Source organism: Sus scrofa, chromosome 14, assembly GCF_054392235.1.
Source record: "Sus scrofa isolate SSC_HxYL_T2T_F1_AM1 chromosome 14, Sscrofa_HxYL_maternal_Yorkshire_Landrace_v2.0, whole genome shotgun sequence".
Taxonomy (NCBI): Eukaryota; Metazoa; Chordata; class Mammalia; order Artiodactyla; family Suidae; genus Sus; species Sus scrofa.
The window spans coordinates 50,552,345-50,578,676 of record NC_139396.1 but is presented as its reverse complement, the minus strand read 5'-3'; the positions used below and the strand labels follow the sequence as shown (position 1 = coordinate 50,578,676).

Below are 26,332 nucleotides of genomic sequence, written 5' to 3'. Positions count from 1 at the left end.
GGGCGGGGCCGTGGATAAGGGCTTGCTGCCTGAGCCAAGACTCTTTTTACGTCACTCGGTGGCGCCGGAAGTTGGGGCAAGCGGAATCTGGGAGGTTCGCCTGGCAGCAGCTGCCGATACGCTGAGGGACACTGGCCGCCATGGTCTCAGACGGTGAGGGCTGCGCTGGCGGGACCCGGACCCCTGGGCTGGGCAGAGTTTGCCCGGCCAGCATCAACCAAATGGAGTTTATCTTAGGGGCTGGGTGGAACCTGTTTGATCTTTAGAGAAGTAGCGAATGCATTCATTCATTTAGTAAATATTTTTGGAGCGCCTCTTGTATTCCAGGCGTTTCTTTATGCTCTGGGGTCGTAGCAGTTGTCCATGCATCCTTCAAGTGTTTTAATCAGTATAACAATCTTGTGAGGGAGGCCGACCTGGTGTGGTCTCTGTCTACAAATAAGGAGGTGGAGACCCAAAGAAAGAAATTCACAGGGACATTCCATGTGTATAGCTACACATCTCTCCTGACAGGTAACAATTTCTTTTTTTTCCAGGCTTGATAGTAGCAAGGAACGTATGGCCCTGAGAATTGTGGGATGGGGCTTGATGGGAACTAAGGCCAAAGATTTATGGTCAGAGGAATGAGGGCCTGTGAGAGTTATTAAGTGCTGCTTTGTGCTAGGCACTTTGTTGTGTGATTTACACATTCCTCGTTAAGGAGTCCAGGGTTTGGAGGGCAGAGTTGGGAAGAGAGATCAGAAACACAGCTAACTGTAAAATGAGCTAGTGAGTACTGTCATTAGAAGAGGGGAATGCTGTGGGCGGTCAGAAGTAGGCAGGGGGGCATTGAAAAGCCACGGTCTTTAAGAGTCCAGCGGATGTGTCTTCAGAGCTGGGTATTGGCTCTGCTCCTTGCTGGAAGGCCGTGTGATTTAGATCAAGTTACTTTCTTTTGCAAAATAGAAGTTTCATTGAGTCTAAGAAGATATTGATTATGAAATGTGCTTTTATTTTATTTTATATACCACTAAGAGAGAAAATAGAATGTGGTCAGTCATGATAGTAAGATACCATGCTGATTTCAGCAACTGTCAAATGTTAAAAAAAAAAAAAGGTTGTATATCTTATAATTGATGGAAGATAGCAATAAGTCCCTCGTTGTATTGTTGTCAGCATGAGATGGAGTGATAGGATTACATGTGCTGGAACCTCATTAGAGGGGCTGGCATTTCCATTCTCTGGAGATGGGGGAGCCAGGAACTGTTGGAATATCTGGGGAGGGCTTCTGGAGAAAGAGATAGCATTGATTTGGGGCCTTGGGGAATAAAGATGATTTGAATATGTAAGCAGAAAAGATGAGGTGAGATTATCCTAATCAGGAGATGAAACTGGAGGAAGGACGGTATGAGGACAGGGAAGGCATTTTTGCTTTTTGCTGTTAAGTGAGCATCCTGGGTTTTTAATTACCATTGTGTGCTGGCAGGGTTCATGTCTGTCACCTCAGTTATAACGTAGGCTCCTTGGTAGTGGGACCCAGTATCCCCAACACTTGACACTGGTACTTAGTGTAAATATTTAACTGAATTAATGAGTTAAATTAGCCTCATTAGCTATGTCTGTCACTTTGGAGTGTAGCCTAATTCCTTTCACAGTGGAATTCTTACATAGCAGTTGCTTTTCCCTCTGGTTTTCACCTTTTAGAGATAGGTACATTATTATAATTGGCTTTGCTGCTAGGTGATTTGAAGGAGTTGAAGCTATATTGATTCTCTGCCTTGAAACCTCCCACCCTTTCCTGCCCCATACCTGCAATTCTATTACTAGAGATCTTACTACTGATTAATCATTGCCTCTGTCCTGCATTTTATCTTCGGGTTTATATAATGGGCATTTATTAAGCATCCACCACTGGCCAGGCAGTGTGCTGGGATCAGAGGATAAGCAGTGACAAAACAGACAAAAAATCCCCATCACAGAGCTTACATTCTAGTGCCTGAAAGGTGTAGATGTACGGAAGGCAAGCAAGAGCTTGCTAAGGGACCACAGAGCTTTAACTTTTTTTCCTTTTGACTGTACTTGCAGCATGGGGAAGTTCCTGGGATGGGAATAAAAGCTGCGCCACAGCAGTGACCTGAGCCACAGCAGTGACAAGACCAAATCTTTAACCTCTTGGCCACGAACTCCAAGCTTTAACTCTTTTTTTTTTTTTTTTTTAATTAATTTTATTTATTTTTGTCTTTTTGCCATTTCTTGGGCCGCTCCCGCAGCAGATGGAGGTTCCCAGGCTAGGGGTCGAGTCGGAGCTGTAGCCGCCAGCCTACGCCAGAGCCACAGCAACGTGGGATCCGAGCCGCGTCTGCAACCTACACCACAGCTCACGGCAACGCCAGATCCTTTAACCCACTGAACAAGGGCAGGGACCGAACCCGCAACCTCATGGTTCCTAGTCGGATTCGTTAACCACTGTGCCAGGACGGGAACTCCTTTAACTCTTTAAAAGAACTTGGACTTCTGTTAATCTCACTGTAGGATGATAAACATGTAAAGGCTTGTAGTGGTGCCTGCCCTGAATTTAATTTACAAATTGAGAATCTTAGCTTTATTGCATTTTTATCAGACTAATATTTTTTATTTTTTGTTAATATTTTCAGAAGATGAATTGAATCTTCTAGTAATCATAGTTGATACCAACCCAATTTGGTGGGGAAAGCAAGCATTAAAAGAATCTCAGGTAAGATTGAGAAAATTTTTGGATAATTCTGGTTTGCTTGAGTATGTGCGTGTGTATGTGTATATATGTACATGTATGTGGGTTTATATGTGTGTGTGTGTGTGTGTATGTGCGTATATATATTTTTGCTTTTTAGGGCTAACCCCACAGCATATGGAGGTTTCCAGGCAAGGGGTCAAATCAAAGCTGCAGCTGCTAGCCTACACCACAGCCACAGCAACACAGGATCCAAGCCACATCTGTGACCTACACCACAACTCGTGGCAACACCAGATCCTTTAACCCGCTGAGTGAAGCCAGGGATGGAACCCGAGTCCTCCTCATGGATAGTAGTTGGAATCGTTTCCACTGCCCACAGTGGGAATTCCACCTAAGAACTCTTAATGTAGCCCTAGATCTTGAAGATTTTCACCTCTATCATCTGTGAAAAGTTTAACACTTTAATCTATAATCCATTTTGACTTAATTTTTAAGCCATGAAGTTAGGTTGAGGTTTTTTTTTTTCTTTTTTTAGGCTGTGCTTGCAGCACATGGAAATCGGCAGGCCAGGGATCAAACCTGAGATTTTTTTGTGTATGTGCCAACACAAGATGCCCTGTTTCCTTATTTTATCTTTTGCCAGTATAATGTCCAGAAAAAGTTATCTCAGTATGCTTTTGGTATGTTTAATGGCTCTTTGCATTGCCCGTTTTTCTCTTTGGCTATTCCTTTTCTTTTTTCTTTTTATATTATTTGTGGACAGTCTTTGTATTAAAAGGTTAACTCATTGTCTGACATACGTTGCAATTATTTTTCTCCAGTTTGTAATTTGCCTTTCAGTTTTGTTTATTTACTTTTTGCTGTATAGAAATTTTAATTGGTTTGTTTTACATTTAAAAAAGTGAGTGAAATTTATCGGAGTTTTATCTTCTGCTTGAAGTATTTCTTTCTTTAAGAGAAACAGACTATTCTATGATTATAAAAGCATCCATCTATGGTTTTTAGTAATATTAATATAATAGGATGTAAACTCCATGGAAGAATGGGTCTTTGCCTGGCACATAATAAGAGCATGACATACTTAGTGAATGAATGAATTGAAAAATTTGACAAACTGCCAATTTAATCAGTATGTATTAATTGTCTATTCCATGTGTAGCAATAGTTTGCTAATAATTTTATCACTGAAATTGTGACATGTATGCTATTTTTGGAATGTTACACAGAAGATATTTGTGGAATATTGTGCTGATGTAGAAGTAAAATGAGAAGACTGTAGATTCAAGTGTTTTTGTTTATGACTTTGGAGAAGGGAATTCCTGAGAAAATTTTTAGCAGAGAGTAATTATCTGAAATTTAAATGAAATCTTATTCATTGGAGGACCTAGTAGTTATTTGGATAACTAATTTACTTTTCTTTTGTCTTCTATTTTTTAACAGTTTACTTTATCAAAATGCATAGATGCAGTGATGGTGCTAGGAAATTCTCATTTATTCATGAATCGCTCCAACAAACTTGCTGTCATAGCAAGTCACATTCAAGAAAGGTATGATCATTATGATACTTTTTTTTTTTTTTTTTTTTTTTGTCTTTTTAGGGCCGCACCCAAGGCATATGGAGGTATCCAGGCTAGGGTTCTAATCGGAGCTGTAGCCACCGGCCTACGCCAGAGCCACAGCAACGCAGGATCCGAGCCGCGTCTGCGACCTACACCACAGTTCACGGGCAACACCGGATGCTTAACCCACTGAGCGAGGCTAGGGAGTGGACCAGAAACCTCATGGTTCCTAGTCGGATTCGTTAACCACTGAGCCATGACGGGAACTCCATGATACTTTTTTATGTTAAGTGCTTAGGGACCCTTGGACCAGATATTACTGGGGTAGCTAAATATACCTCAAATAATAAAATAGTAGTGAATTAGAATTTGGTATGAAACTCTTTTATTTGTCATCTGAGAAGGTAGAGTGAGAACCACTGTAAAGCATTTCAAGAGACTATAACCCAGTACCTCATTTTCTTCCTCTCATTTTTTTAAGAAAACAGTGGAATCATCAAAACAGTTTATGGTAGGAGTTTCTATCCTGGCTCAGCGGAAATGAATCTGACTAGCATCCATGCAGACGCAGATTCGATCCCTGGCCTTGTTCAGTGGGTTAAGGATCTGGTGTTGCCATGAGCTGTGGTACAAGTCGCAGATACAGCTTGGATCTGGTGTAGCTGTGGCTGTGGTGTAGGCAGACAGCTACAGCTCCAATTCGGTCCCTAGCCTGGAACCTCCATATGCTGTGGGTGCCGTCCTAAAAAGACAAAAACAAAAACAGTTTATGGTAGTAGACTTATGTTTGCCAATTTTCCTATTTTAAACATTTTTTTAAAACTAAAATTTACTAAGGAATCTTGAGAGTCTGGAATTGGTATGGTTTTTGTTATCTCTGCTAAATTTCATTTTGTGTTTAGTAAGGGCACTGAGTCCTAGTGTAACTAGCTGGGTTTTTTTTTTTTTTTTTTTTTTTTTTTTTTTTTGCTTTTTTGTCTTTTTTTTATATTTCAGTCGATTCTTATATCCTGGAAAGAATGGCAGACTTGGAGACTTCTTTGGAGACCCTGGCAACCCTTCTTCTGAATTTAATCCCTCAGGAAGTAAAGATGGAAAATACGAGTTGTTGACAGCAGCAAATGATGTTATTGCTGAAGAGATCAAAGATCTAATGACCAAGAGTAACTACTTTCAGCTTTTCTCCATCCATTATTGCTATTTGCAAATTGAATCAAATGTGGAGGTCTTTGAGGTTTCGAATCCAAAAATTTGAGGTTCTTGATACTGTCTATTTCATTCTTTTTTCTTTTTAAAATTCATTTCCGTTAAAGCCTGTGTATTACTTGCCTGACCTCTATAGCATTCAACACTGTTATTCTCTAGCCCCCAGTTCTTGAAACATTCTTTGGTTTCTAAGGATTATTGTATTGACCTGTTTTTCTCTTTTGGACCTTTCTTTCTTCCATTCTGACTTTTCCTTCATCTTGTTTCTTAAAAAATATATCTTTTATTCTGCCAATTTATTTTCCTATTTTCCTCTGTATGTTCCCATCCACTCTTGGTATTAGTTATCATTTATGTATGAACACTTCCCAACCTTTGTCTCTAATCTGGCCTTAATTTCAAGCTGCAAATGTCTCCATTTAAGTGTATCACGGTCTCATTAACACGCCCCAGACCAGTTTCATTAGCTTTTCCCTCAGCTACACCACCATTTCCATTTCCTATTTCTTTTCTTTTTTTTCTTTTTCTGTCTTGTTTTTTTTCAGGGCTGCGCTTGTGGTATATGGAGGTTCCTAGGCTGGAGGTCTAATCAGAGCTGTTGCTGCCCGACTATGCCAGAGCCACAGCAACGCCAGATCTGAGCTGCATCCTCAACCTACACCACAGCTCACAGCAACGCAGGATCCTTAACCCACTGAGCGAGGCTGGGGATTGAACTCACAACCTCATGGTTCCTAGACGGATTTGTTTCCGCTGTGCCACGACAGGAATTCCCTCCATTTCCTATTTCTGCCACCCCCATCCACCTACTTTTCCAAAAGCTTTCATTTTTGACTCACATCCCATATCTCATCAGCTGTTAAATCCTATTAATTTAACCTCAGAAGTACCTCCACCTGCCATCTAGCTCAGTCTTGGCACTGCTGACATTTTGGGATGGGTAATTCTTTGTTGTGGGTTTTCCTGTGCCTTGGAGGATACTTAGCATCCTTGGCCTCAAGCTACTAGATGCCATAATACCCCCCATTGTGACAACCAAATGTCCCCCATGGGGCACAGTTGCCCAGGTTGAGAGCCTTTGCTCTCCATCATTGTAGACAGCTTCTTTTTTTTTTTTTTTGTCTTTTTAGGGCTGCACCCATGGCATATGGAGGTTCCCAGGCTAGGGGATCAAATCAGAGCTGTAGCCATGGGCCTACACCACAGCTACAGCAACACCAGATCCAAGCCACATCTGCGAACTACACCACAGCTCACGGCAACACAGGATCCTTAACCCACTGAACAAGGCCAGGGATCGAACCCACGTTCTCATAGATAATAGGTTCGTTAATCACTGAGTCACAATGGGAACTCCTGTAAACAGCTTCTTAACTGACTCCTGCCTCTCCTGATTCAAGTCTTTCCACCCTGCCTCTGGAGTAATTATCCTCAAAATCAGCTGCTTTACCCTGGCTTAAAGCCTTTTACTGGTTACCTGTTCTCTACTGGCAGTGGTTTCAAACTGTCTCCTGTGTCCAAGTCACCTTGAAGAAAAAAGGCAACTCTAGAGACGGAAAGTGGATTAGTGATTTCTGGGGGCTGGGGAGGAGCAGGAAAGTTACTGGGAATGGGCCCAGGTGGTCTTTGAGGTGATGAAAATGTTCTCAAATTGGATTGTGGTAATGATTTAAAGCTCTATAAATTTACTAAAAATCATTGACTTGTGCACTTAGAGCAAATTTTGGAGTACCCTTGTGGCCCAGTGGGTTAAGGACCCAACATTGTCATTGCAGTGGCTCAGGTCACTGTTTTGGTGTGGGTTCGATCCCTGGACCAGGAACTTCCCATGCCACAGGTACGGTCAAAGAAAAGAGAATGAATTTTGTGGTCTGTTAGGTTATACCCCGATAAAAGTGTTAAAAGCCCCCTGGAGGGCTTGTTAAAACAAAGTGCTGGGCCCCACACCAGAGTTTCTGATTCTTTGGGTCTAGGGAGACCCCAAGAATTTGTATTTCTATCTCAGGTGTTATTTCTGCACCGATTCTAGAATCACAGTTTTGACGCCGCCCCCACCGTGGTAAAGTCCCAACTTCTAAGAGGTCTGAGCTCCCCATAGGTGTCAATGCTCCTGGATCAGTTGCAGGCCCTGTTTACACAGGGTGTCAGTCTGGGCTCCCCACCTTGAGCTGAAGGTTTAGAATTTTGGTTTTTATAAGAGTGACTTCTTTTCTCTCAAGTCTCCAGAGGACTTGTGACTTCATCTCTGTTCCCCACAGTCAGGGGAGTTTCTCCAGTCCTGTTTTCACTGGTCCCGCTTTCCTGAGAGGAAGGGGGAGAAGGAGGTGGTGGGAAACGGTGGGGGCCTGGCCCGGCACCACTGTCCAGACTGCCTACAGTTGCACATGACCTTTTGTATCACTTAGATCATTTTTTTTTTTTTGGGGGGGTCTTTTTGCCTTTTCTTAGGCCGCTCCTGTGGCATATGGAGGTTCCCAGGCTAGGGGTCTAATCCGAGCTGTAGCCGCCGGCCTACGCCAGAGCCACAGCAACGTGGGATCCAAGCCACGTCTGCAACCTACACCACAGCTCACAGCAACTCCAGATCCTCAACCCACTGAGCAAGGCCAGGGATCGAACCTGCAACCTCACGGTTCCTAGTCGGATTCGTTAACCACTGCACCACAATGGGACTCCCTGTATCACTTAGATCATTGAGACACCAGAACCTTTCCAAATAACACCAGGATACTTTTTATTATTTATTTTTTATTGTGGTATACAAATACCAACTAATAAAGAATTTACCATTTTAACCATTTTTCTTCTTTTTGGCCACATCTGTGGCATGCAGAAGTTCTTGGACCTGAGCTACTGCAGTTATAACACTGGATCTTTAACTCCTTGAGCCACAAGAACTTCCCATTTTGACCATTTTTAAGTGTACAGTTCAGTGGCATTAAGTACATTCACATTGTTGTGCAAACACCACCACTATCCATTTCCAGAACTTTTTCAACATCCCAAACTGAAACTTTATGCTCATTAAACAATTCCCCACCCCCCACCCCCACTTAAGCCTCAGACCACTCTGGTATTTTAAATTGAGAAAATGTTTAAAAATCGCTTACCTATGTTTTTAAACTCACTTTGAAAATGTCATCTGATTTCATTCATGAAGAAGCATGCTTTGGGTTAAAAATGATTTTTAGTGCAAGAAAGTACCTAAAAATTCCCTTTTTAATTTTTTTTTATTATTTCTAGGTGACATAGAGGGTCAACATACAGAAACTCTGCTGGCGGGATCCCTCGCCAAAGCTCTCTGCTGTATCCTTGCTGTTTTAGCCTAGTCAGAAGGGGTTTTTTGGTAATAGAGCCATCTTAACTTGAGATATTTCTTAGAACCTTGGGTGCCCATGTTTAAGGGAAGGCATATGTATTCTAAAGTGGTAGATAATAAAAAAATAGTTTATCTTGCCTTTCAAATGCTTTTAGGACAAACTGTAAGAACCAGAAAACTCTAGTTTCTCCAGTGTATCTTCCTTACAATGAATTATTCTTCAGGATGCTTTGTTTCTTATTAGACAAGTTAAAAATTTTTTTTCATCTCTCTTGTGTTGGAAGCAATGTTTGATTTTAAAAGCCGTTTACTGGCCCTGGGGCTTGTTAAATGAGTAGCTGCTTTTCCACAGGTGTATGGGTTATTTTGCCCTCCTTTATAAGCACTTTGATTAACTATGTTTGTATGATATTTTCTCAGTCTTACGTAATTTAATTTGTACAGTATTAATTTCTCTGTTCCAGACTGTGATTTGGGGGTATCTGATCTTCTGTGTATGGTTTTCAAATTCATTTTCATTTGATTGGCTCATTGATTTACTTCTGGTCCCCATATTCAAATCTAGGACATAGTGGATAATCCTAGAACCATCATTGGTAATTTTAATTTTCTGGGACAAAGGTCATCTCGGTCAGGTTACAAAGCCCACTTGATTGCAGAGTTAGTAATTGGAGGCGCCCAACCACTCTTCTTTTGCATGTTTATCATGGCATTGGAGCTTTTCCTTTTTTCAGCTTGGTGGATGCTGGATTTATTTAACTAAAATTTAAGTTATTTTTTTCTATTTACTATTAATATTTATGAAATAATATTTTAAAACTCCTTAATGCTAAGAAAATAAGACATTCATAGAATGAACAAGGAGGTTAAAGGTAGGAGCCTCTGTTTTTCTATGGGACTATAATCTTTATTTTACTACTGCAACTTTGAGGGACTATTTATAATCTATTTTTATCTCTTTATAGATAATCAGGAAATGAAATCAAGGATATTGGTAAGATAAAAAGAAAATACTATGTTCATATACCAACTGTAGCCAGTGAGAAAACAATGGGAAATTAGACCCATTTATAATAGAAGCAATAAATGTTAAGTATCCAGAATCATTTAATAAATAATGTGTAAAATTGATGGGGGTGAAAAACCAAATTTCTGAGAAACATAAAAGCATTGAATATATGGATAGTAATATATATGTATATATTTTTTATTTTTATTTATTTATTTATTTATTTTGGTCTTTTGTCCTTTTTTTTTTTTAGGGCCGCATCTGCGGCATATGGAGGCTCCCAGGCTAGGGATCTAATCGGAGGTACAGGTGCCAGCCTGCTCCAGAGCCACAGCAATGCCAGATCCCAACCGAATCCGAGACCTACACCATAGCTCATGGCAATGCCGGATCCTTAACCCACTGAGTGAGGCCAGGGATCAACCCACGTCCTCATGCTAGTTGGGTTTGTCAACCACTGATCCACAAGGGGAACTCTGAAACTCCTCTTTTTAAAATTTTGTTTGTTTGTTTTTGTCTTTTTAGGGTTGCACTTGCAACATATGTAAGTTCTCCGGCTAGGGGCTGAATTGGAGCTGTAGCTGCTGACCTACACCACAGCCACAGCAATGACAGATCCAAGCCATGTCTGTGACCTACACTGCATTTCACAGCAATACCAGATCCTTAACCCATTGAGCGGGGCCAGAGATCAAACCCATATCCTCATGGATACTAGTCGGGTTTGTTACCACTGAGCCACAACAGGAACTCCTAACATTTTTTAATTGAAGTATGATTGATGTGCAGTATTTTTTAAGTTACAGTTGTCCAATGTAGTGATTCAAATTTTTAAAGGTTATATACCATTTATAGTTATTGCCCTCCATGTTGTACAGCATACCCTTATAGCTTATTTTCTACACAATAGTCTGTACCTCTTAATCCTTTACCCCTGTATTGCCCCTCTCCTCACTGGTAACCACTAGCTTGTGGAGACCCATACTTTGTTCTTGGATGTCAGTTTTTCTTTCTTTTTTTTTTTTTTTCCGGCGGCATATGGAGATTCCCAGGCTAGGGGTCCAATCGGAGCTGTAGCCACCAGCCTACACCAGAGCCACAGCAACGTGGGATCTGAGTCGCATCTGCAACCTACACCACAGCTCACGGCAACACTGGATCGTTAACCCACTGAGCAAGGCCAGGGATCGAACCCACAACCTCATGGTTCCTAGTCGGATTCGTTAACCACTGCGCCACGACGGGAACTCCAGTTTTTCTAAAATTAACTGTAAATTCACTGCAATCTCAAAATGTTAATCAGTTTTTTCTTTTCCTGGAAGAGTAGGGGGATTTAAGAAAGTAAACAGTTTATCTGAAAGGATAAATCAATGAGAATAGCCAGCTTTCTGAAAGAAAATACTAGGTAGGAACTTGTTTCGGTTGACTAAAAGACACACAGCATGAGAGTTGTGAGTTTGTTTCATTCAGGGTCTTACTGAGGATTATAGCCCAGGAGACAGGCTCTCAGTTGTGAGGAAACTGCCCCAGAGAGGTAGGGGAGAAGCCAGTTTATATATGGTTTTGTGGGGCTAGGAAATTCACGTAGTCAAGCATACATCTTGGTAAAAGATTACTGTTAGGAATTTCAGATCAAGTTGGTGATTTTACTGCCTTTCTGTGTATAGAAAGAGATAAGAATTTGGGATCATTGAAATTCTTCTGGAGGTATGCATCTAACTAAGGCCTAATCATCCAAAGCACAGAGTGCTTCATCCTGTTTTTCATCCTGAATTCCCCTCAGGGTGCTCTGTAGGTGGGCAACTGCAGTGGGTTCTCACCTAACCCTCATAGAACTAAGTGGTGAGCAGGGCTATTTGTTCATATTCCTTTAGGCATTAAAACTACTATAAAATGGCATTATAAAGCTATAGTAGGTGTATGATCCAGCTTGTCTCCATGGTGTGGCCTGTTCAATCCTTGGCCCGACACAGTGAGTTAAAGTATCTGGTATTGCCACAGCCACAGGTCTCACATGTAGCTTGGATTCAATCTCTGGCCTAGGAATTTCCATAAGCTGTGGGTGTGGCCAAAAATGGGAAAAAAATTTTTTTAAACTGTATATTTAGAATAAAAATTAAAATTAAAAAAATAAAACTACAGTAACAGTGTGGTTCTGGTACAGTAGTAAGCAAACAGATAATGGAAAAGACTATAGAGCCTAGACTAAGTACACATGCAATTTGACATGTGATAAAGGCATTTCAAATTTTAGTGGGAAGGAAATGGATTATTCAGTAAAAGGTACTGGGCCACTTGCTTGGCCATGTGGAGGAAAACAAAGCTGGATCTTATGGCTTACACATAAATGCATTCTAGTAAAGGTCAGACATTTCAGTTCAAATCATATGAATGATAAAAGAAAATATCCAGAGAGTTCCTGTTGTGGCTGAGTGGGTTAAGAACCTGACATAGGAGTTTCTCTCCTGGTGCAGCGGAAATGAATCTGACGAGGAACCATGAGGTTGCGAGTTCGATCCTTGGCCTCGCTCAGTGGGTTAAGGATCTGGCATTGCCATGAGCTGTGGTGTAGGTCACAGATGTGGCTTGGAACTGCTGTTGCTGTGGCTCTGGCGTAGGCTGGTGGCAACAGCTTCAGTTAGACCCCTAACCTGGGAACCTCCATATGCCTCAGGTGTGGTCCTAAAAAGACAAAAGACCAAAAAAAAAAAAAAAAAAAAAAAAAAAAGAAAGAAAGAAAAGAACCTGACATAGTGTCTGTGAGGATATGAGTTTGATCCCTGGCCTTATTCAGTGGATTAAGGATCTGTTGTTGCTGCAAGCTGTGGTGTAGGTCGCAGATTCAGCTTGGATCTAGTGTAGCTGTGGCTGTGGTGTAGGCGGCCGCTGCAGCTCTGATTTGACCCACTAGCGCCCTATGAAGCAAGTGTGGCCGTAAAAATAATAATAATAGGGAGAAAGATGATATTGGTTATAGTTTGAGGTATACTGTGATGACTTTTGAGAGTACTAGGATGTGGCTGGAAGGTGCTAACTCAGATGTGATTTTTAGGTGATTAAAGCTGCAGAAGACAGTGCGTTGCAGTATATGAACTTCATGAATGTCATCTTTGCAGCACAGAAGCAGGTGAATTGAGAGCCTTCTTTTTAAAGAATACTGGCTTCATAATGAATTAATTTTATTGTTTGAATGACCTACTTAGGTATTCTGACTAAGTACTTGTTAAGGGATTGGGTATTTGGATTCCATATTTTGGACTAGTCATTTCTCTATCATGGGTCCCCAGAAAAATACGCCCTCAAACAGTTTTTTGCATGTAGTTTTGTGGTATTCATGAAACTCTGCTTAACCTACCTGTGGAACCCCAGGCTAAGAATCCTGGGTTTTACAGTTTGTTGCATACCTTGCATCACTTTCCATGTCTCTTCTCTTTAAGGAGATCTTATAAAGATTTTATTTATTTATTTATTTAATCTTTTTAGGGTTGGACCTGCAGCATATGGAAGTTCCCAGGCTAGGGATCTAATTGGAGCTGCAGCAGCTGGCCTATGCCACAGCCATAGCAACACCAGATCTGAGCCACGTCTGCCACCTACACTGCAGGTCATGGCAATGCTGGATCCTTAACTTACTGAGCGGGGTCCAGGGATTGAACCTGTGTCCTCATGGATGCTAGTTGGGTTTGCTTCTACTGAGCCACAAGGGGAACTCCAAGGTTTGATATTTTTACTTTGCAGATAACTGAAGTGATATATTTTCTTCTTTGATATGTTAAAAAATTTCTTTAAACTTCAATTTTGACCTAAAATGCTGCTCTAACCACATATATATTTTCCATATTGGAGTAGCAGTTTGGTATCGTGAAAAGACCATGGACTCTGGGGACAGGCAGCCTGGGTACATTGCTTTCCCCTGGCTCTGTGACCATTGCTCAGCCAAGGCCTGGGTGCTTCAGCTGTAAAATGCAAATCACATATCTACCTTGAAGAGTTATTATGCATAGTGAATGATCCATTTTAGGAATAGAGTCTGGCACATAGTAGGTTTTCACTGTAAGGTAGTCATTATTCCTATAATATTTTTTGAAATGTTCATTTCAGAATATTTTGATTGATGCCTGCGTTTTAGACTCCGATTCAGGACTTCTGCAACAGGTATATTTCATTTATTTTATTTTATTTCTGTTTTTATTTTGGACATGCCTAGCCGGGAAACTTCCAAAGTTGATCAAGTGATTATGTAAAATATAAATAAAAATTTCAAAAGAACCTGAGAGATGTTGGTGCTCTAATCTAAAGCATCATACAGGCTGTGGAAGCTTCCCGGCCAGGGATCGAACCTGAGCTGCTGCAGTGACACAAAGGAACTCCCCAAGTCTCTCTCTCTCTCTCTCTATGTATATATATATGTATGTATATTTTTTCCTTTTTTGGGCCACACTCGTGGCATATGGAGGTTCCCAGGCTAGGGGTCAAATTGGAACTGTAGCTGCTGGCTACAGCCACAGCAACGCAGGATCCAAGCCATGCCTGCAACCTACACTGCAGCTCATGGCAAAGCCAGATCCTTATCTCACTGGGCAAGGCCAGGGATCGAACTTGCATCTTCATGGATGCTAGACAGATTCGTTTCTGCTGAGCCACGATGGAAACTTCCCAACAAGTATATCTTAAACGAATGCTTGATGTTGGTGGTTGTGAAAGCATGGTATGTTCTGTTACACATTGTTAAATGCCTTTCGCCCGTTTTCATGCATTTTCAGGGATTAGCCCGTATGATGCTTTAGATTAAAGCACCAACATCTCTCAGGTTCTTTTGAAATTTTTATTTGTATTTTACATAATGACTTGATCAACTTTGTAAAAGTAATTCACACATTAAAATGAATTCAAGTAACACAGAAAAGTGTTTTTAAAAATAGTGAGAAGGAGTTCCCATTGTGGCTCAGTGGGTTACGAACCTGACTAGTATCCATGAGGATGTTGGCTCAATCCCTGGACTTGCTCAGTGGGTTAAGGATCTGGCATTGCTCTGAGGTGTGGTGTAGGCCGGCAGCTGCAACTCCAATTCAACCCCTGGCCTGGGAACTTTCATATGCTGAAGGTATGGCCCTAAAAAGCAAAAACAAAAAACAAAAAAAGGATGGGAAAAAAATCCCTTCATATCCTGTCATCCAAAAGTTACTGTTGTTAATATTAGGTGAACAGCATGACAGATCACTCTATATATAACAGATGGAAGAATAGATCACTAAGCAAAGAATTTCATAAAAATTGGATCATGCTCCATATCTCTGTATCCTTTATGGTATGGCTGTTGAGCTCTTGAAATGAGTCTGGTCTGAATTGAGATGTACATATATATACAAACTAAATTTCAAAAATATTAGTATGAAAAACAATGTAAAATAGCTCATTAATAATTTCTGTACTGATTACATGTTAAAATAACTGAATATATTAAGCAAAAGATGTTATTAAAGTTTTATCTATTTTTCCTTTTTTATGTGATTCAAAGATTTAAAATTTCATATGTTGCTCATGTTCTATTTCTGTTGGACAGCGCTGTTAGAGGTTGCTTTTAATCAAGATTTGAAACTGAATTTTACTTTAACCAAAAAGAAAAAAAATGGAAATAAGACTGAAGAAATTACTAAGTTTTTGATAAATGTTTTTGACCACAAGAAATATCATTTCCTAAAAGATCTGTTAAAAGCACAAAATTATAGTAAACTTTGAGTTTAGATTACTGCTGGGGATGAGTGAGGAGGGGAGGTAAAATCAGCCTCAAAGCACATCAGCCTCAGAGTTTCTGGGATTGTCCTATTGCCAATGCTTGATGGTAGGTGCATGGTATCTGCTGGGAATGTAAAATGGTACAGCCACTTTGGAAAACAGTCAGCAAGTTAAACATGGAATTACCAGTTGAGTCAGCCATTCCATTCTTACATATTCAATAAAAATGAAAAGATGTGTCCACCCAAAATATTGTATGTGAATATTCATAGCTGCACTATTCATAATAGCCTGGAAGCAGAAACAGCTCAAATGCCCATCAGTGGACAAATGGAATAAACAAATTGTGGTCTGTCCATACAATGGAATATTATTCAGTCATAAAAAGATTATGAAATACTGATGCATACTACAATATGGATGTATCTTGAAAACATCCCAAGTGAAAGAAGCCAGTCATAAAAGGACACATGTTGTCTGGTTCCATTGATATGAAGTATCCAGAATAGGCAAATCTGTAGAAACAAGGCAGATTAGCGTTGCTAGGGGCTGGGGTAAAGGAGGGGTGGGGAGTAACTGTTAGTGAGTGGGACATTACTTTTTAGGGTGATGAAAATGTTCTGCAGCTAAATAGTAGTGCAGCTGCAACAACTCTGTGGATCTTCTAAGATCTAGTAAGTTGTACACTTTAAAAGGGTGAATTTTAAGCATGTGAATTATATCTCAAAGCTGTTATTAAAAAATATAATAAAAATGAATGAATATGATAAGAATAAAAATTTGTCAGTAGCAAACAAATAGGAATAGGGACATATATTGCCTTGGACTACAGTCTTCAAAGGGTGAAAATCTGTGGGCTAGGGGGAAAAAAAAAGCAAGATATTTGAACTTCTTGAGAGGTAGTTACAAGTTTCTGGTCCTCCTTCCCTCTGGAAACAGATTCCCTTTTAATTGGCTGTGTCCTATCTTCCTCTCCATTTGGAGATGAAGAGTTGCTGGTGAGAGTGTCCTCCCTGTGGGAAAGCTAGTAAGCAAGTGCTGGTTTGTCAGAGAGCCCTTTATGTGTCTTACAGGCTTGTGATATCACGGGGGGACTGTACTTGAAGGTGCCTCAGATGCCCTCCCTCTTGCAGTATTTACTGGTAAGGAAATGGCTACAGTGAGTCTAATGCCTTGAGTCAAGGGAGACCACTGCTTCCTGGGGAACGAATGGGAGCAAGATGGCTGATGCCCGGTAACTCCACGAAAGGAATAAGGGGTGACCTAGGGGATTCGAGCTTAAGTATGAAGGAGTCTTTGGAACTTGTAAGCTGTGTGAGGAATGTTGTATGACTGCAGAACAGTGCCTGAGGGTGAACGAGCACAGTAATTGTGGAATGAATGAAAACATACTTCTCAATAGAATTTCAAGGAGAATCTAATTTAGTATTCTCAGTGGTTTTTTTTTTGTTTTTTGTCTTTTTAGGGCCACACCTCTGGCATATGGAAGTTCCCAGGCTAGGGGTCGAATCTGAGCTGCAGCTGCCGGCCTATAGCACAGCCACAGCAACGCCAGATCTGAGCCTTGTTTGCAGCCTATCCCACAGCTCATGGCAATGCTGAGTCTTTAACCCATTGATCAAGGCCAGGGATCAAACATACATCCTCATGGATACTAGTTGGGTTTGTTACTGCTGAGCCACAACAGGAACTCATGTCAGTGTTTATTAGCTAATATCTGGTATCAATGTCCTGACTTCTGATTATTATTATTATTATTTTTTTTACAGTGGGTTTTTCTTCCTGATCAGGATCAGAGATCTCAGTTAATCCTCCCACCCCCGATTCATGTTGACTATCGGGCTGCTTGCTTTTGTCATCGAAATCTCATTGAAATTGGCTACGTCTGTTCTGTGTGCTTGTCAAGTAAGTTCATGTACTGAGTTTTTCTTTTTGTGGGGGAGTATGCAGAAGATATCTCAATTATGTGATTTTTAAACCATTCTGTTTGATTTTTGTCTTTTCAATCTACAGTATTCTGCAATTTCAGCCCTATCTGCACTACATGCGAGTAAGTATCTGAGGTTGTGTGGCTGGCTCGAGCTTTAAAGACTTAGAGTATTAAACAGTATTTTCTTCTCTGTATCATTTCAGGACAGCCTTTAAGATTTCTCTACCGCCTGTACTGAAGGCCAAGAAAAAGAAACTGAAAATGTCCTCATGATAGTAAAAATTTTTTCTCCATCATGTAGAGCTGTTAGTAGATATTGTGTGGCAGAATCTTTGTTAGGAAGATTCTGGGAAAAAAAAAAAAAAAGTTGTGTGTAAGGTAATTTTAATGAACTTTACTATAGGACATATTTATAAAACATCATCCTTATCCTGTGCTTCTAGGGGCCTGATTTGAGGGAGTCATTCTATGCAATATATCCTAAAATCTCTTCTGACTGGTTTTTGTTCAGAAAGAGGGAAAAAGCACAAATTTGTAATTTTTTTTTCCTTCAGTGAGATGACTGTCAAAGCTAGTCTGTCCTTACTGATTGTAGGTGTCAAAACCTATTACCCAAGTCTAGGTTCTTCCTGTGAAATGTATGATGTGAAATTTGAGCACAGTTTTGGAAAAAGTGACTATTTATGGAGGAGTGGTGTTAATCAAGATAGAACAGGTTACTTGAGTTAACAGTTAACTTCCACAATAGTCATCTAAATAAAACCCTTATCATCTAGATTGAGACTTAGCTGCAGATACTAGCAGATATTTATTCTTTTGTCTGACGGTATATGTTTGGACAAATTTATCCGAATGTTAGTTTGTCAGTGAATAACTCTAAAATCTGATTTAATATGAGTAAGGAGAGTGAGCACAGCGGTCTGATAGCAACTTTCTTTAAAAGCAATTGTGGGAAGAGCTTATTTGTGAAAGCCAATGTCTGGGTTCTGAGGGGGAATTTCTTGGGGAGAATGGCTTCTTTGCAGTTACATGTTACCCCCCACATAGAATTCATCCTTTTTTTTTGATGGGGGTGAGGGGAAGCATTGATATTAGAGAACTGTTCTCTAGAAGCTTTGGATTTAATACTGAAAAACTTAAGTTCAAAAGAAAAATTATTTGTAATTTCAGTGATAAAAAAACATATTTTTCGGAGTTCCTGTCATGGCTCAGTGGTTAACGAATCTGACTAGGAACCATGAGGTTTCGGGTTTGATCCCTAGCCTCGCTCAGTGGGTTAAGGATCTGGCGTTGCTGAGAGCTGTGGTGTAGATTGCAGACGTGACTCTGATCTCACGTTGCTGTGGCTGTGGTGTAGGCCAGCAGCAACAGCTCCGATTGGATCCCTAGCCTGGGATCCTCCATATGCCACGGGTGCAGCCCTAGAAAAAAAAGACAAAAAAAACAAAACCCAAAAAACATATTTTTCTATGTAAGCTTGAAGTTACTAAAACTCCCTTTAAATTCCATCATAATGTAGGAAGGGTTTTCATGAATGAGCTGGTTTGATTTTTTTTTTTTTTAAATATATTGAGATAAACCCATTTGTGTATACAACCTTGTATACAGATAAGATTTTACTTTTCTCTTGATACCCTTTCAGAAACTGAGTCTCATTGAAGCAATTGATGTTTGGTTAGATTATTTCAGGTAAAGTTTGTATTCTGGATTTATGATTTTGTTAACAAATACACACAAGATTTTGGTGATCACTTTTCAAATATTTATTAACCCTGAGTTTGAGAATCTGTCTCTTTAAAATAACTTAGGAGTTCCCTGGTGGCTCAGCAGATTAAGGATCTGGCGTCGTCACCGCTGTGGCTCAGGTTATTGCTTCGGTGAGGGTTCGATTCCTGGCCCGGGAACTTCCGAGTGCCATGGGCACGGCCGAAACAAAAATAAAACCCTTAGGAGTTCCCGTCGTGGCGCAGTGGTTAACGAATCTGACTAGGAACCATGAGGTTGCGGGTTCGGTCCCTGCCCTTGCTCGGTGGGTTAACGATCCGGTGTTGCCGTGAGCTGTGGTGTAGGTTGCAGACGCGGCTCGGATCCCGAGTTGCTGTGGCTCTGGCGTAGGCCGGTAGCTACAGCTCCGATTCAACCCCTAGCCTGGGAATCTCCATATGCCTCGGGAGCGGCCCAAGAAATAGCAACAACAACAACAACAACAACAACAAAAAGACAAAAGACAAAAAAATAACATAAAATAAAACCCTTAGCCTAAGTGTAATGGAGATCATTATTTTAAGTCTAAAAAATAAAGCAGCATATATCTAAAATATGAATAACCTCAAACAAGCTGATAAGGTTTTTAAAATTTGTTTTATCATTTGAAATGTTTTATGTACTTGCTTAATTCTTGTTTAAATTTTATGTTTAACTTGTGTTTATGGTTGGTATAAATTTTTATAATAAATTAATTTACATTTTCATATTTGCTTGCATTATTTTCTCTTACTCATTTTTTATTTCATGCTCATTCAGTTCATCTTCAAGTGTGTACTTTTTAACTGGGTTTGGTCATATGTCTTGCCAAAACTACACAAAAATATTGTTATAAGTATTATACAATTATAGATTAGTATGAAGTTTTTAATATACAATTTCTAAGTATGAAAGATTTAGAATAAAGATTTAAATGTTTGCTTGTAATTTTATGTTGCGAGCAATATTAACAAAACTTCAATTATTTGGTATTTTCATTGGATAGAGCAGGCCAATTTTAAGGTGTATTTATACTTTGGTGTCAGAAAAATGGGATACTTTTTTAATCTTGTAATAGTTTTAAAGCCATGAAATTCTCTTACAGGGTAAATAATGAAATAGTTGTTAACTATCTAGCCTGCTATTCTAAAGGCAGTCGCTTAGGCTTTATCTGCAAAAGGATTAATGCTCTGTTTTAAAAAAAAAAATTGATTATTTTGTTTATTTCAAATAATCCAAACATGATTTGTAAAAGTATCAGTAGTTCCTCAAAGAGAGCATGAGATTTCCAGATCCTACTTCTTGCTGTGGCACAGTGGGTTAAGAATCCCACTGCAGGAGTTCCCGTCTTGGCTCAGTGGTTAATGAATCTGAAGTTGCAGGTTTGATCCCTGGCCTCGCTCGGTTGGTTAAGAATCTGGCATTGCCCTGAGCTGTGGCGTAGGCCGGCAGCAACAGTTCCGAGTCTACCTCTACCCTGGGAACCTCCATGTGCCACAGGTGTGGCCCTAAAAAGACAAAAAAAAAAAAAAAAAAAAAAAAAAAATCCCATTGCAAAGGCTTGAGTGACTTCTGAGAAACCGGTTCTATCCCCTGCCTGGTGCAGTGGGTTAAAGGATCTGGTAGCGGCCTCAGACGCCATCCCTAGCACAGGAACCTTACATGGATGTAGCCATAAAAATAAGTAAATAAATAGATAAATAGTAAGTTTCCATTGTGGCTCAGCGGTAACCAGCTCTACTGACGGGGGATCAATGGGTTAAGGATCCCTCTTGCTGAGAGCTGTGGTGTAGGTGGCAGAGGCAGCTGGATCCCAGGTTGCTGGGGCGTAGGCCGGTAGCTGCAGCTCTGATTGGACCCCTAGCTGGGGCACTTCCATGTGCCATGGATGTGGCCCTAAAAAGACCAAAAATAAATCAGTAAATAGAAACAATTCTATAATTATAGAATTATAGCACTGCAGGCCAGCTTTTTGTTCCTCCACCTAAAAACTCCATAAAAATCAAGCTTATTATGCAAAGCAATGAAACTAGAACACACCCTCACACCATGCACAAAAATAAACTCCAAATGGCTGAAAGGCTTACATATACGACAGGACACCATCAAACTCCTAGAAGAAAACATAGGCAAAACACTCTCTGACATCAACATCATGAATATTTTCTCAGGTCAGTCTCCCAAAGCAATAGAAATTAGAGCAAAAATAAACCCATGGGACCTCATCAAACTGAAAAGCTTTTGCACAGCAAAGGAAACCAAAAAGAAAACAAAAAGACAACTTACAGAATGGGAGAAAATAGTTTCAAATGATGCAACTGACAAGGGCTTAATCTCTAGAATATATAAGCAACTTATACAACTCAACAGCAAAAAAAAACAATCAATCAATGGAAAAATGGGCAAAAGACCTGAAGAGACATTTCTCCAAAGAAGATATACAGATGGCCAACAAACACATGAAAAAATGCTCAACATCGCTGATTATAAGAGAAATGCAAATCAAAACTACCATGAGATACCACCTCACACCAGTCAGAATGGCCATCATTAATAAATCCACAAATAACAAGTGCTGGAGGGACTGTGGAGAAAAGGGAACCCTCCTGCACTGCTGGTGGGAATGTAAACTGGTACAGCCACTATGGAGAACAGTTTGGAGATAACTTAGAAATCTATACATAGAACTTCCATATGACCCTGCAATCCCACTCTTGGGCATCTATCCGGACAAAACTCTACTTAAAAGAGACACATGCACCCGCATGTTCATTGCAGCACTATTCACAATAGCCAAGACATGGAAACAACCCAAATGTCCATCGACAGAGGATTGGATTCGGAAGATGTGGTATATATACACAATGGAATACTACTCAGCCATAAAAAAGGATGACATAATGCCATTTGCAGCAACATGGATGGAACTAGAGAATCTCATCCTGAGTGAAATGAGCCAGAAAGACAAAGACAAATACCATATGATATCACTTATAACTGGAATCTAATATCCAGCACAAATGAACATCTCAGAAAAGAAAATCATGGACTTGGAGAAGAGACTTGTGGTTGCCTGATGGGAGGGGGAGGGAGTGGGAGGGATCGGGAGCTTGGGCTTATCAGACACAACTTAGAATAGATTTACAAGGAGATTCTGCTGAATAGCATTGAGAACTATGTCTAGATACTCATGTCGCAACAGAAGAAAGGGTGGGGGAAAAACTGTAATTGTAATGTATACAAGTAAGGATAACCTGACCCCCTTGCTGTACAGTGGGAAAATAAAAAAAAATTTTTTAAAAATCAAGCTTATTAAGGTTCTTGTTTAGCATCCAATACCTGTAGGGTAGCTCTTGCAGTATTACTGAATTAGCTCTGGGTGGGGGAATTCCCGGTTTCAAATTGGAGGCGCACGGCTACGGTTCTGTGATCCTTTCCGTGGATCCTTTACGTCCTCAAGCCGGGAGGACGTAAGGCCTGTGGGTGGGCCCGGGACGCTGCGGCCGGATTTGGGGGCGGGCTTTCCCTACGGCTATTCCAATCACGAAGCTCCGCTCCGTCAGGCCGGAGGCCAATTGGTGGTTGCCATAGCTCCGGGCGCGCTTGACAAGATGGTGGTAGCGAGGCAGTCAGGGCGGAGTTATGGCGTTCCAGAGTTTCCAGGCTTCTAAGGCCGGCGCGGTCCTGTGTTGCCGGCCACGGGAGATCCCAGGCATGCGCTTGCCGCCGCCAGTCTCTCTGCTCTTGGGGTTTCTCCTTCTGCAGGGAGTCTTCAGTCCGCTCTGGGGGGACCTGGGTGCGTAAGGCTGCGTAGGGGGCCAGCAGGACTGGGGCTGAGGGTGAGGACGAGGGTTTTGAGGCCTGATTTGGGTCTCCTCCCGGAGCTCTGGAAAACACTGCCTAAGAAAGTCACCACTCAGCGTAGGCAGCGACTCTGCAACTATTAACTCTTCCCTGTCCCTTTCGACTCTGCAACTATTAACTCTTCCCTGTCCCTTTCTCTCCACCTAGTTTTCATCCCTCCTGTCATCCGCATGTCTGGCCCTGCGGTCAGCGCGTCCCTGGTCGGAGGCACCGAGGATGTGACCGTGTCACTGACTCTGCTGCAGGACGAGATGGGTAAAGAGTCCGGCCCTTCCTGTAGGGAGGGAGGAGATTGGGACCAGGGCCAGGCCGCCCAAGAAGCTTAGTCCTCAGGGTTCCTGGCCTCTCTGACCGCTGAAAAGTTGGGATGAGCGGCTGCTGTGGACCAGAGGACCAAAAGACAGATTCAGTAAACGAAAACTTGAAATCATACTAGTTAGCATTCATTGTGCTATCTCCAGGTCTTAAATGCATTACTTCATTTTTCTCATATGAACAGTAGTATCTTTTAATCCCATTTAACACGTGAAGAAACTGAAGTTCAGAGAGTTTGTTGCTTGTCCAAAGCCACACAGCTTCCATCCTAGAAGCCTGATTCAGGAGTGCACCCCCTTAGTTGCCGGACAATACTGCCTTGCTTTCTAATCTTCTCTCCCGTAGGATTATTCCCAGTTCCCGATTGTCGAATGCTAAGCAATGAGACTGGAAACTGGAGTTTGACTGTCACCCCCAGTATGGTAAGACCAGAGGTAAAAGCCTTTTCAGTAGCATCTGCAGAGGCCCATAATTAGAGTTCCTGCATGGCTTTCTTGGTTGGACAAGATGGATCTTTCTCAGTGCTTGGAACTACCATGAAACTGTGGGCTATCAGATCACCTAGACACCTATCCAGCCCAGAGGTTCTTAGGAGTTTTTGAGTTAGTTTCAAAAAGTCTGTGAGGAGTTCCTGCTGTGATGCAGGGGGATTGGCAGTGTCTCTGAAGCACAGGAATGCAGGGTCCATCCTTGACCCAGCACAGTGGATTAAGGATCTGCCGCAGCTTGGATCTGATACCTGACTTGGAAATCCATATGCTTCTGGGGTGACACACACACACACACACACACACACAAAAGAGGAAGTCTGTGAACACTCTGAAATTGTGTTTAAAATTGTGTGTGTGTGCACACTTGCATGCACATTTTTTTCTGATAAGGGTTGCCAGCTTCCATGAGATTATCAAATGGATCTGTGACCCAAAAGAGCTTCATACACCATTGATCTCACCTAAATCTGAGCTTATGTGTAAGGACACTTGAGCCTAGAGATATCAAATATTTTACATTTAATGAATGTTTTATTCAGTGCCCAGTGTGTGTAAAGTATCAACTTCAGGGATAAAGGCTGAGAAAGGCAGACTTTGCACCCCAGGAACCAGGTCTGTTTTCACGGACATTTTTTGTATTACATCTTCTGCTGGTAGCGTCTAGTACCTTTATAGGTGCTAGACAAACTGAGTTAACTTATCACACTTGTGTTCAGCTTTCTCTGAATACCTGAAAATTGCTTACTTTTATGTTAAGTTGAGGATTAGGAATCAGGGCTTGATATTGCCATAGGTTTACGTGGTAGAATTGAACAGAATGACGTCATCCTTGTGTACAGTTTTCCTTTTGTAAAATGAACCGAGGCTGATCGCAGTTTCCATTGTGTGCCCTTATAATTATAGATGCTGTTTTGAGTCACTATAAAAAATACAGCAATATTTTCCTTTCAGAATTCATTGGAAGTGACAGTGAGGTTGAAGAGAGATCTGCAGTCCTGTTCCTCTAATGAGACAGCTTCTTTCTCAGAGTCCCCGTGCATTGTCCAGACTCTTCTGGTTTCAGCCTCACGTAATTCGTCCTGTTTAGCACATCTACTCATTCAAGCAGAAATTTATGCCAACTCCTCTCTGGCCCATAATGCATCAGGCAAGTAAAATCTCTGACTATCAAAACCTTTACTGCAAACATTATCCGATTGTAAGTATACGCCATGTAATTTGTGTGCTTTACTCATGAATCTGTCTTGCTTTCCTATGCTTATTTTCCTTTTGTTTAATTTTAAAAGTTTCCACTTTGAATTATTTTACTTTAAGATTCATTGTATCTTGATCTGTTGTTTATATCTTTGTAAGCCACCTTAAATCCTTTTTGAGAGAAAGTCAAGTTTGTTTCCTTTTATTGATTCCTGTGACTAAATCTCAAAAGGAAGGGAAAGACTCATGAATGAGTTTACAGAAAACCAGCAGATTTTCAATGAACTCTTTTTTTTTTTTTTTTTGCTTTTTAGGGCCGCACCCACAGCATATAGAGGTTCCCAGGCTAGGGGTGGAATCAGAGCTGTAGCTGCTGGCCTACACCACAGCCACAGCAATACCAGATCCGAGCCGTGTCTGCGACCTACACCACAGCTCACGGCAACGTCAGATCCTTAACCCACTAAGCGATTCCAGGGATGGAACCTGAAACCTCATGGTTCCTACTCGGATTTGTTAACCACTGAGCCGTGACAGGAACTCCTCAGTGAACTCTTTTGATATCCAGCTCCCTTTTCCCAAGGCAGCAGGCTAAATTTTGCCTATAGAAAACACACATTCCCTTCTTAAAGAACAAACACAGTAATAATGCACAATTTGCTGTTCTGTACCTTTAAAGAAATAGTATAACTTAGAAATTGTTTCATACAAGTACATATAGGTTTACCTCATTGTTTTTATATTCTTTTAAATGTCATCTAGTTCTTAGATTCTTTTTAATAGCTGCATAGTAGTCCATTGTGTGGCTACATCATTGTTTATTTAACTATACTCTTAGTTTCGCAGGTTTTTGGGTTTTTTTTCGTCTTTTTTGCCATTTCTTGGGCCACTCCTGCAGCATATGGAGGTTCCCAGGCTAGGGGTGGAATCAGAGCTGTAGCCGCCGGCCTACACCACAGCCACAGCAACGCTGGATCCGAGCCGCATCTGCAGACTACACCATAGCTCATGGCAATGCCGGATCCTTAACCCACTGAGCGAGGCCAGGGATCGAACCCACAACCTCATGGTTCCTAGTCGGATTTGCTAACCACTGAGCCATGACGGGAACTCCAGTTTTGCAGTTTTTGATACTATAACTAGTGCTACAGTAGATACAGTTGTGCGTTGTGCCCATGCATCTTTGGATGTGAGGAAATGGTTCTGTGTTATTCTCTCTTTCACATCATGGCAGTGTCCTAAGAACAAGAGATGTGAGGTGGAGGGGTCCTTGT

At 41.0% G+C, this 26,332-nt stretch overlaps 2 protein-coding genes across 33 annotated transcripts in view; both read left to right on the top strand.

The window, feature by feature from the left end:
* The first annotated feature begins 115 nt into the window (after window positions 1-115).
* On the top strand, window positions 116-19,922 carry GTF2H3 (general transcription factor IIH subunit 3). Of its 7 annotated transcripts, none has more exons than XM_001927539.6 (13): window positions 116-153; window positions 2,634-2,713; window positions 4,133-4,239; window positions 5,248-5,414; window positions 8,701-8,763; window positions 9,619-9,648; window positions 9,742-9,770; window positions 12,838-12,912; window positions 13,887-13,940; window positions 16,595-16,663; window positions 17,291-17,426; window positions 17,535-17,571; window positions 17,655-19,922. In XM_001927539.6, exons 1-13 carry the CDS (start codon window positions 141-143, stop codon window positions 17,722-17,724), a joined length of 930 nt encoding a protein of 309 aa, XP_001927574.1. In that variant the 5' UTR covers window positions 116-140; the 3' UTR covers window positions 17,725-19,922. The 7 variants fall into 7 exon arrangements, with proteins under 7 accessions (XP_001927574.1, XP_084852443.1, XP_084852444.1 ...); XM_084996317.1 differs by having other exon boundaries at window positions 5,248-6,122; window positions 6,710-8,763; XM_084996318.1 differs by having other exon boundaries at window positions 5,248-6,715; window positions 8,033-8,763.
* A 2,877-nt stretch (window positions 19,923-22,799) lies between these two features.
* The window catches only part of TCTN2 (tectonic family member 2), a 30,858-nt gene continuing 27,325 nt past the window's right edge, over window positions 22,800-26,332 (top strand). For 11 of the 26 annotated variants that reach the window (XR_014827273.1, XR_014827272.1, XR_014827269.1 and 8 more), the window contains exons 1-4: window positions 22,800-22,990; window positions 23,206-23,313; window positions 23,719-23,795; window positions 24,816-25,011. Coding sequence is in view for 16 of the 26 variants with exons in the window: in XM_021072257.2 (XP_020927916.1) it covers window positions 22,837-22,990; window positions 23,206-23,313; window positions 23,719-23,795; window positions 24,816-25,011 (535 nt within the window). In the remaining 10 variants the exon portion in view is untranslated. Of the gene's footprint in view, window positions 22,991-23,205; window positions 23,314-23,718; window positions 23,808-24,815; window positions 25,012-26,332 lie in introns of those variants that run through there. The other 15 variants (XR_014827271.1, XR_014827270.1, XM_084996193.1 and 12 more) reach the window with 4 other exon arrangements.

Bases quoted from the DNA above. Each gene is read 5' to 3' on its own strand.
- GTF2H3 (XM_001927539.6), top strand. The intron at 4,240-5,247 runs GTATGATCATTA...TTTATATTTCAG, and splicing joins GCAAGTCACATTCAAGAAAG to TCGATTCTTATATCCTGGAA. The intron at 9,771-12,837 runs GTAAGATAAAAA...TGTGATTTTTAG, and splicing joins AAATGAAATCAAGGATATTG to GTGATTAAAGCTGCAGAAGA.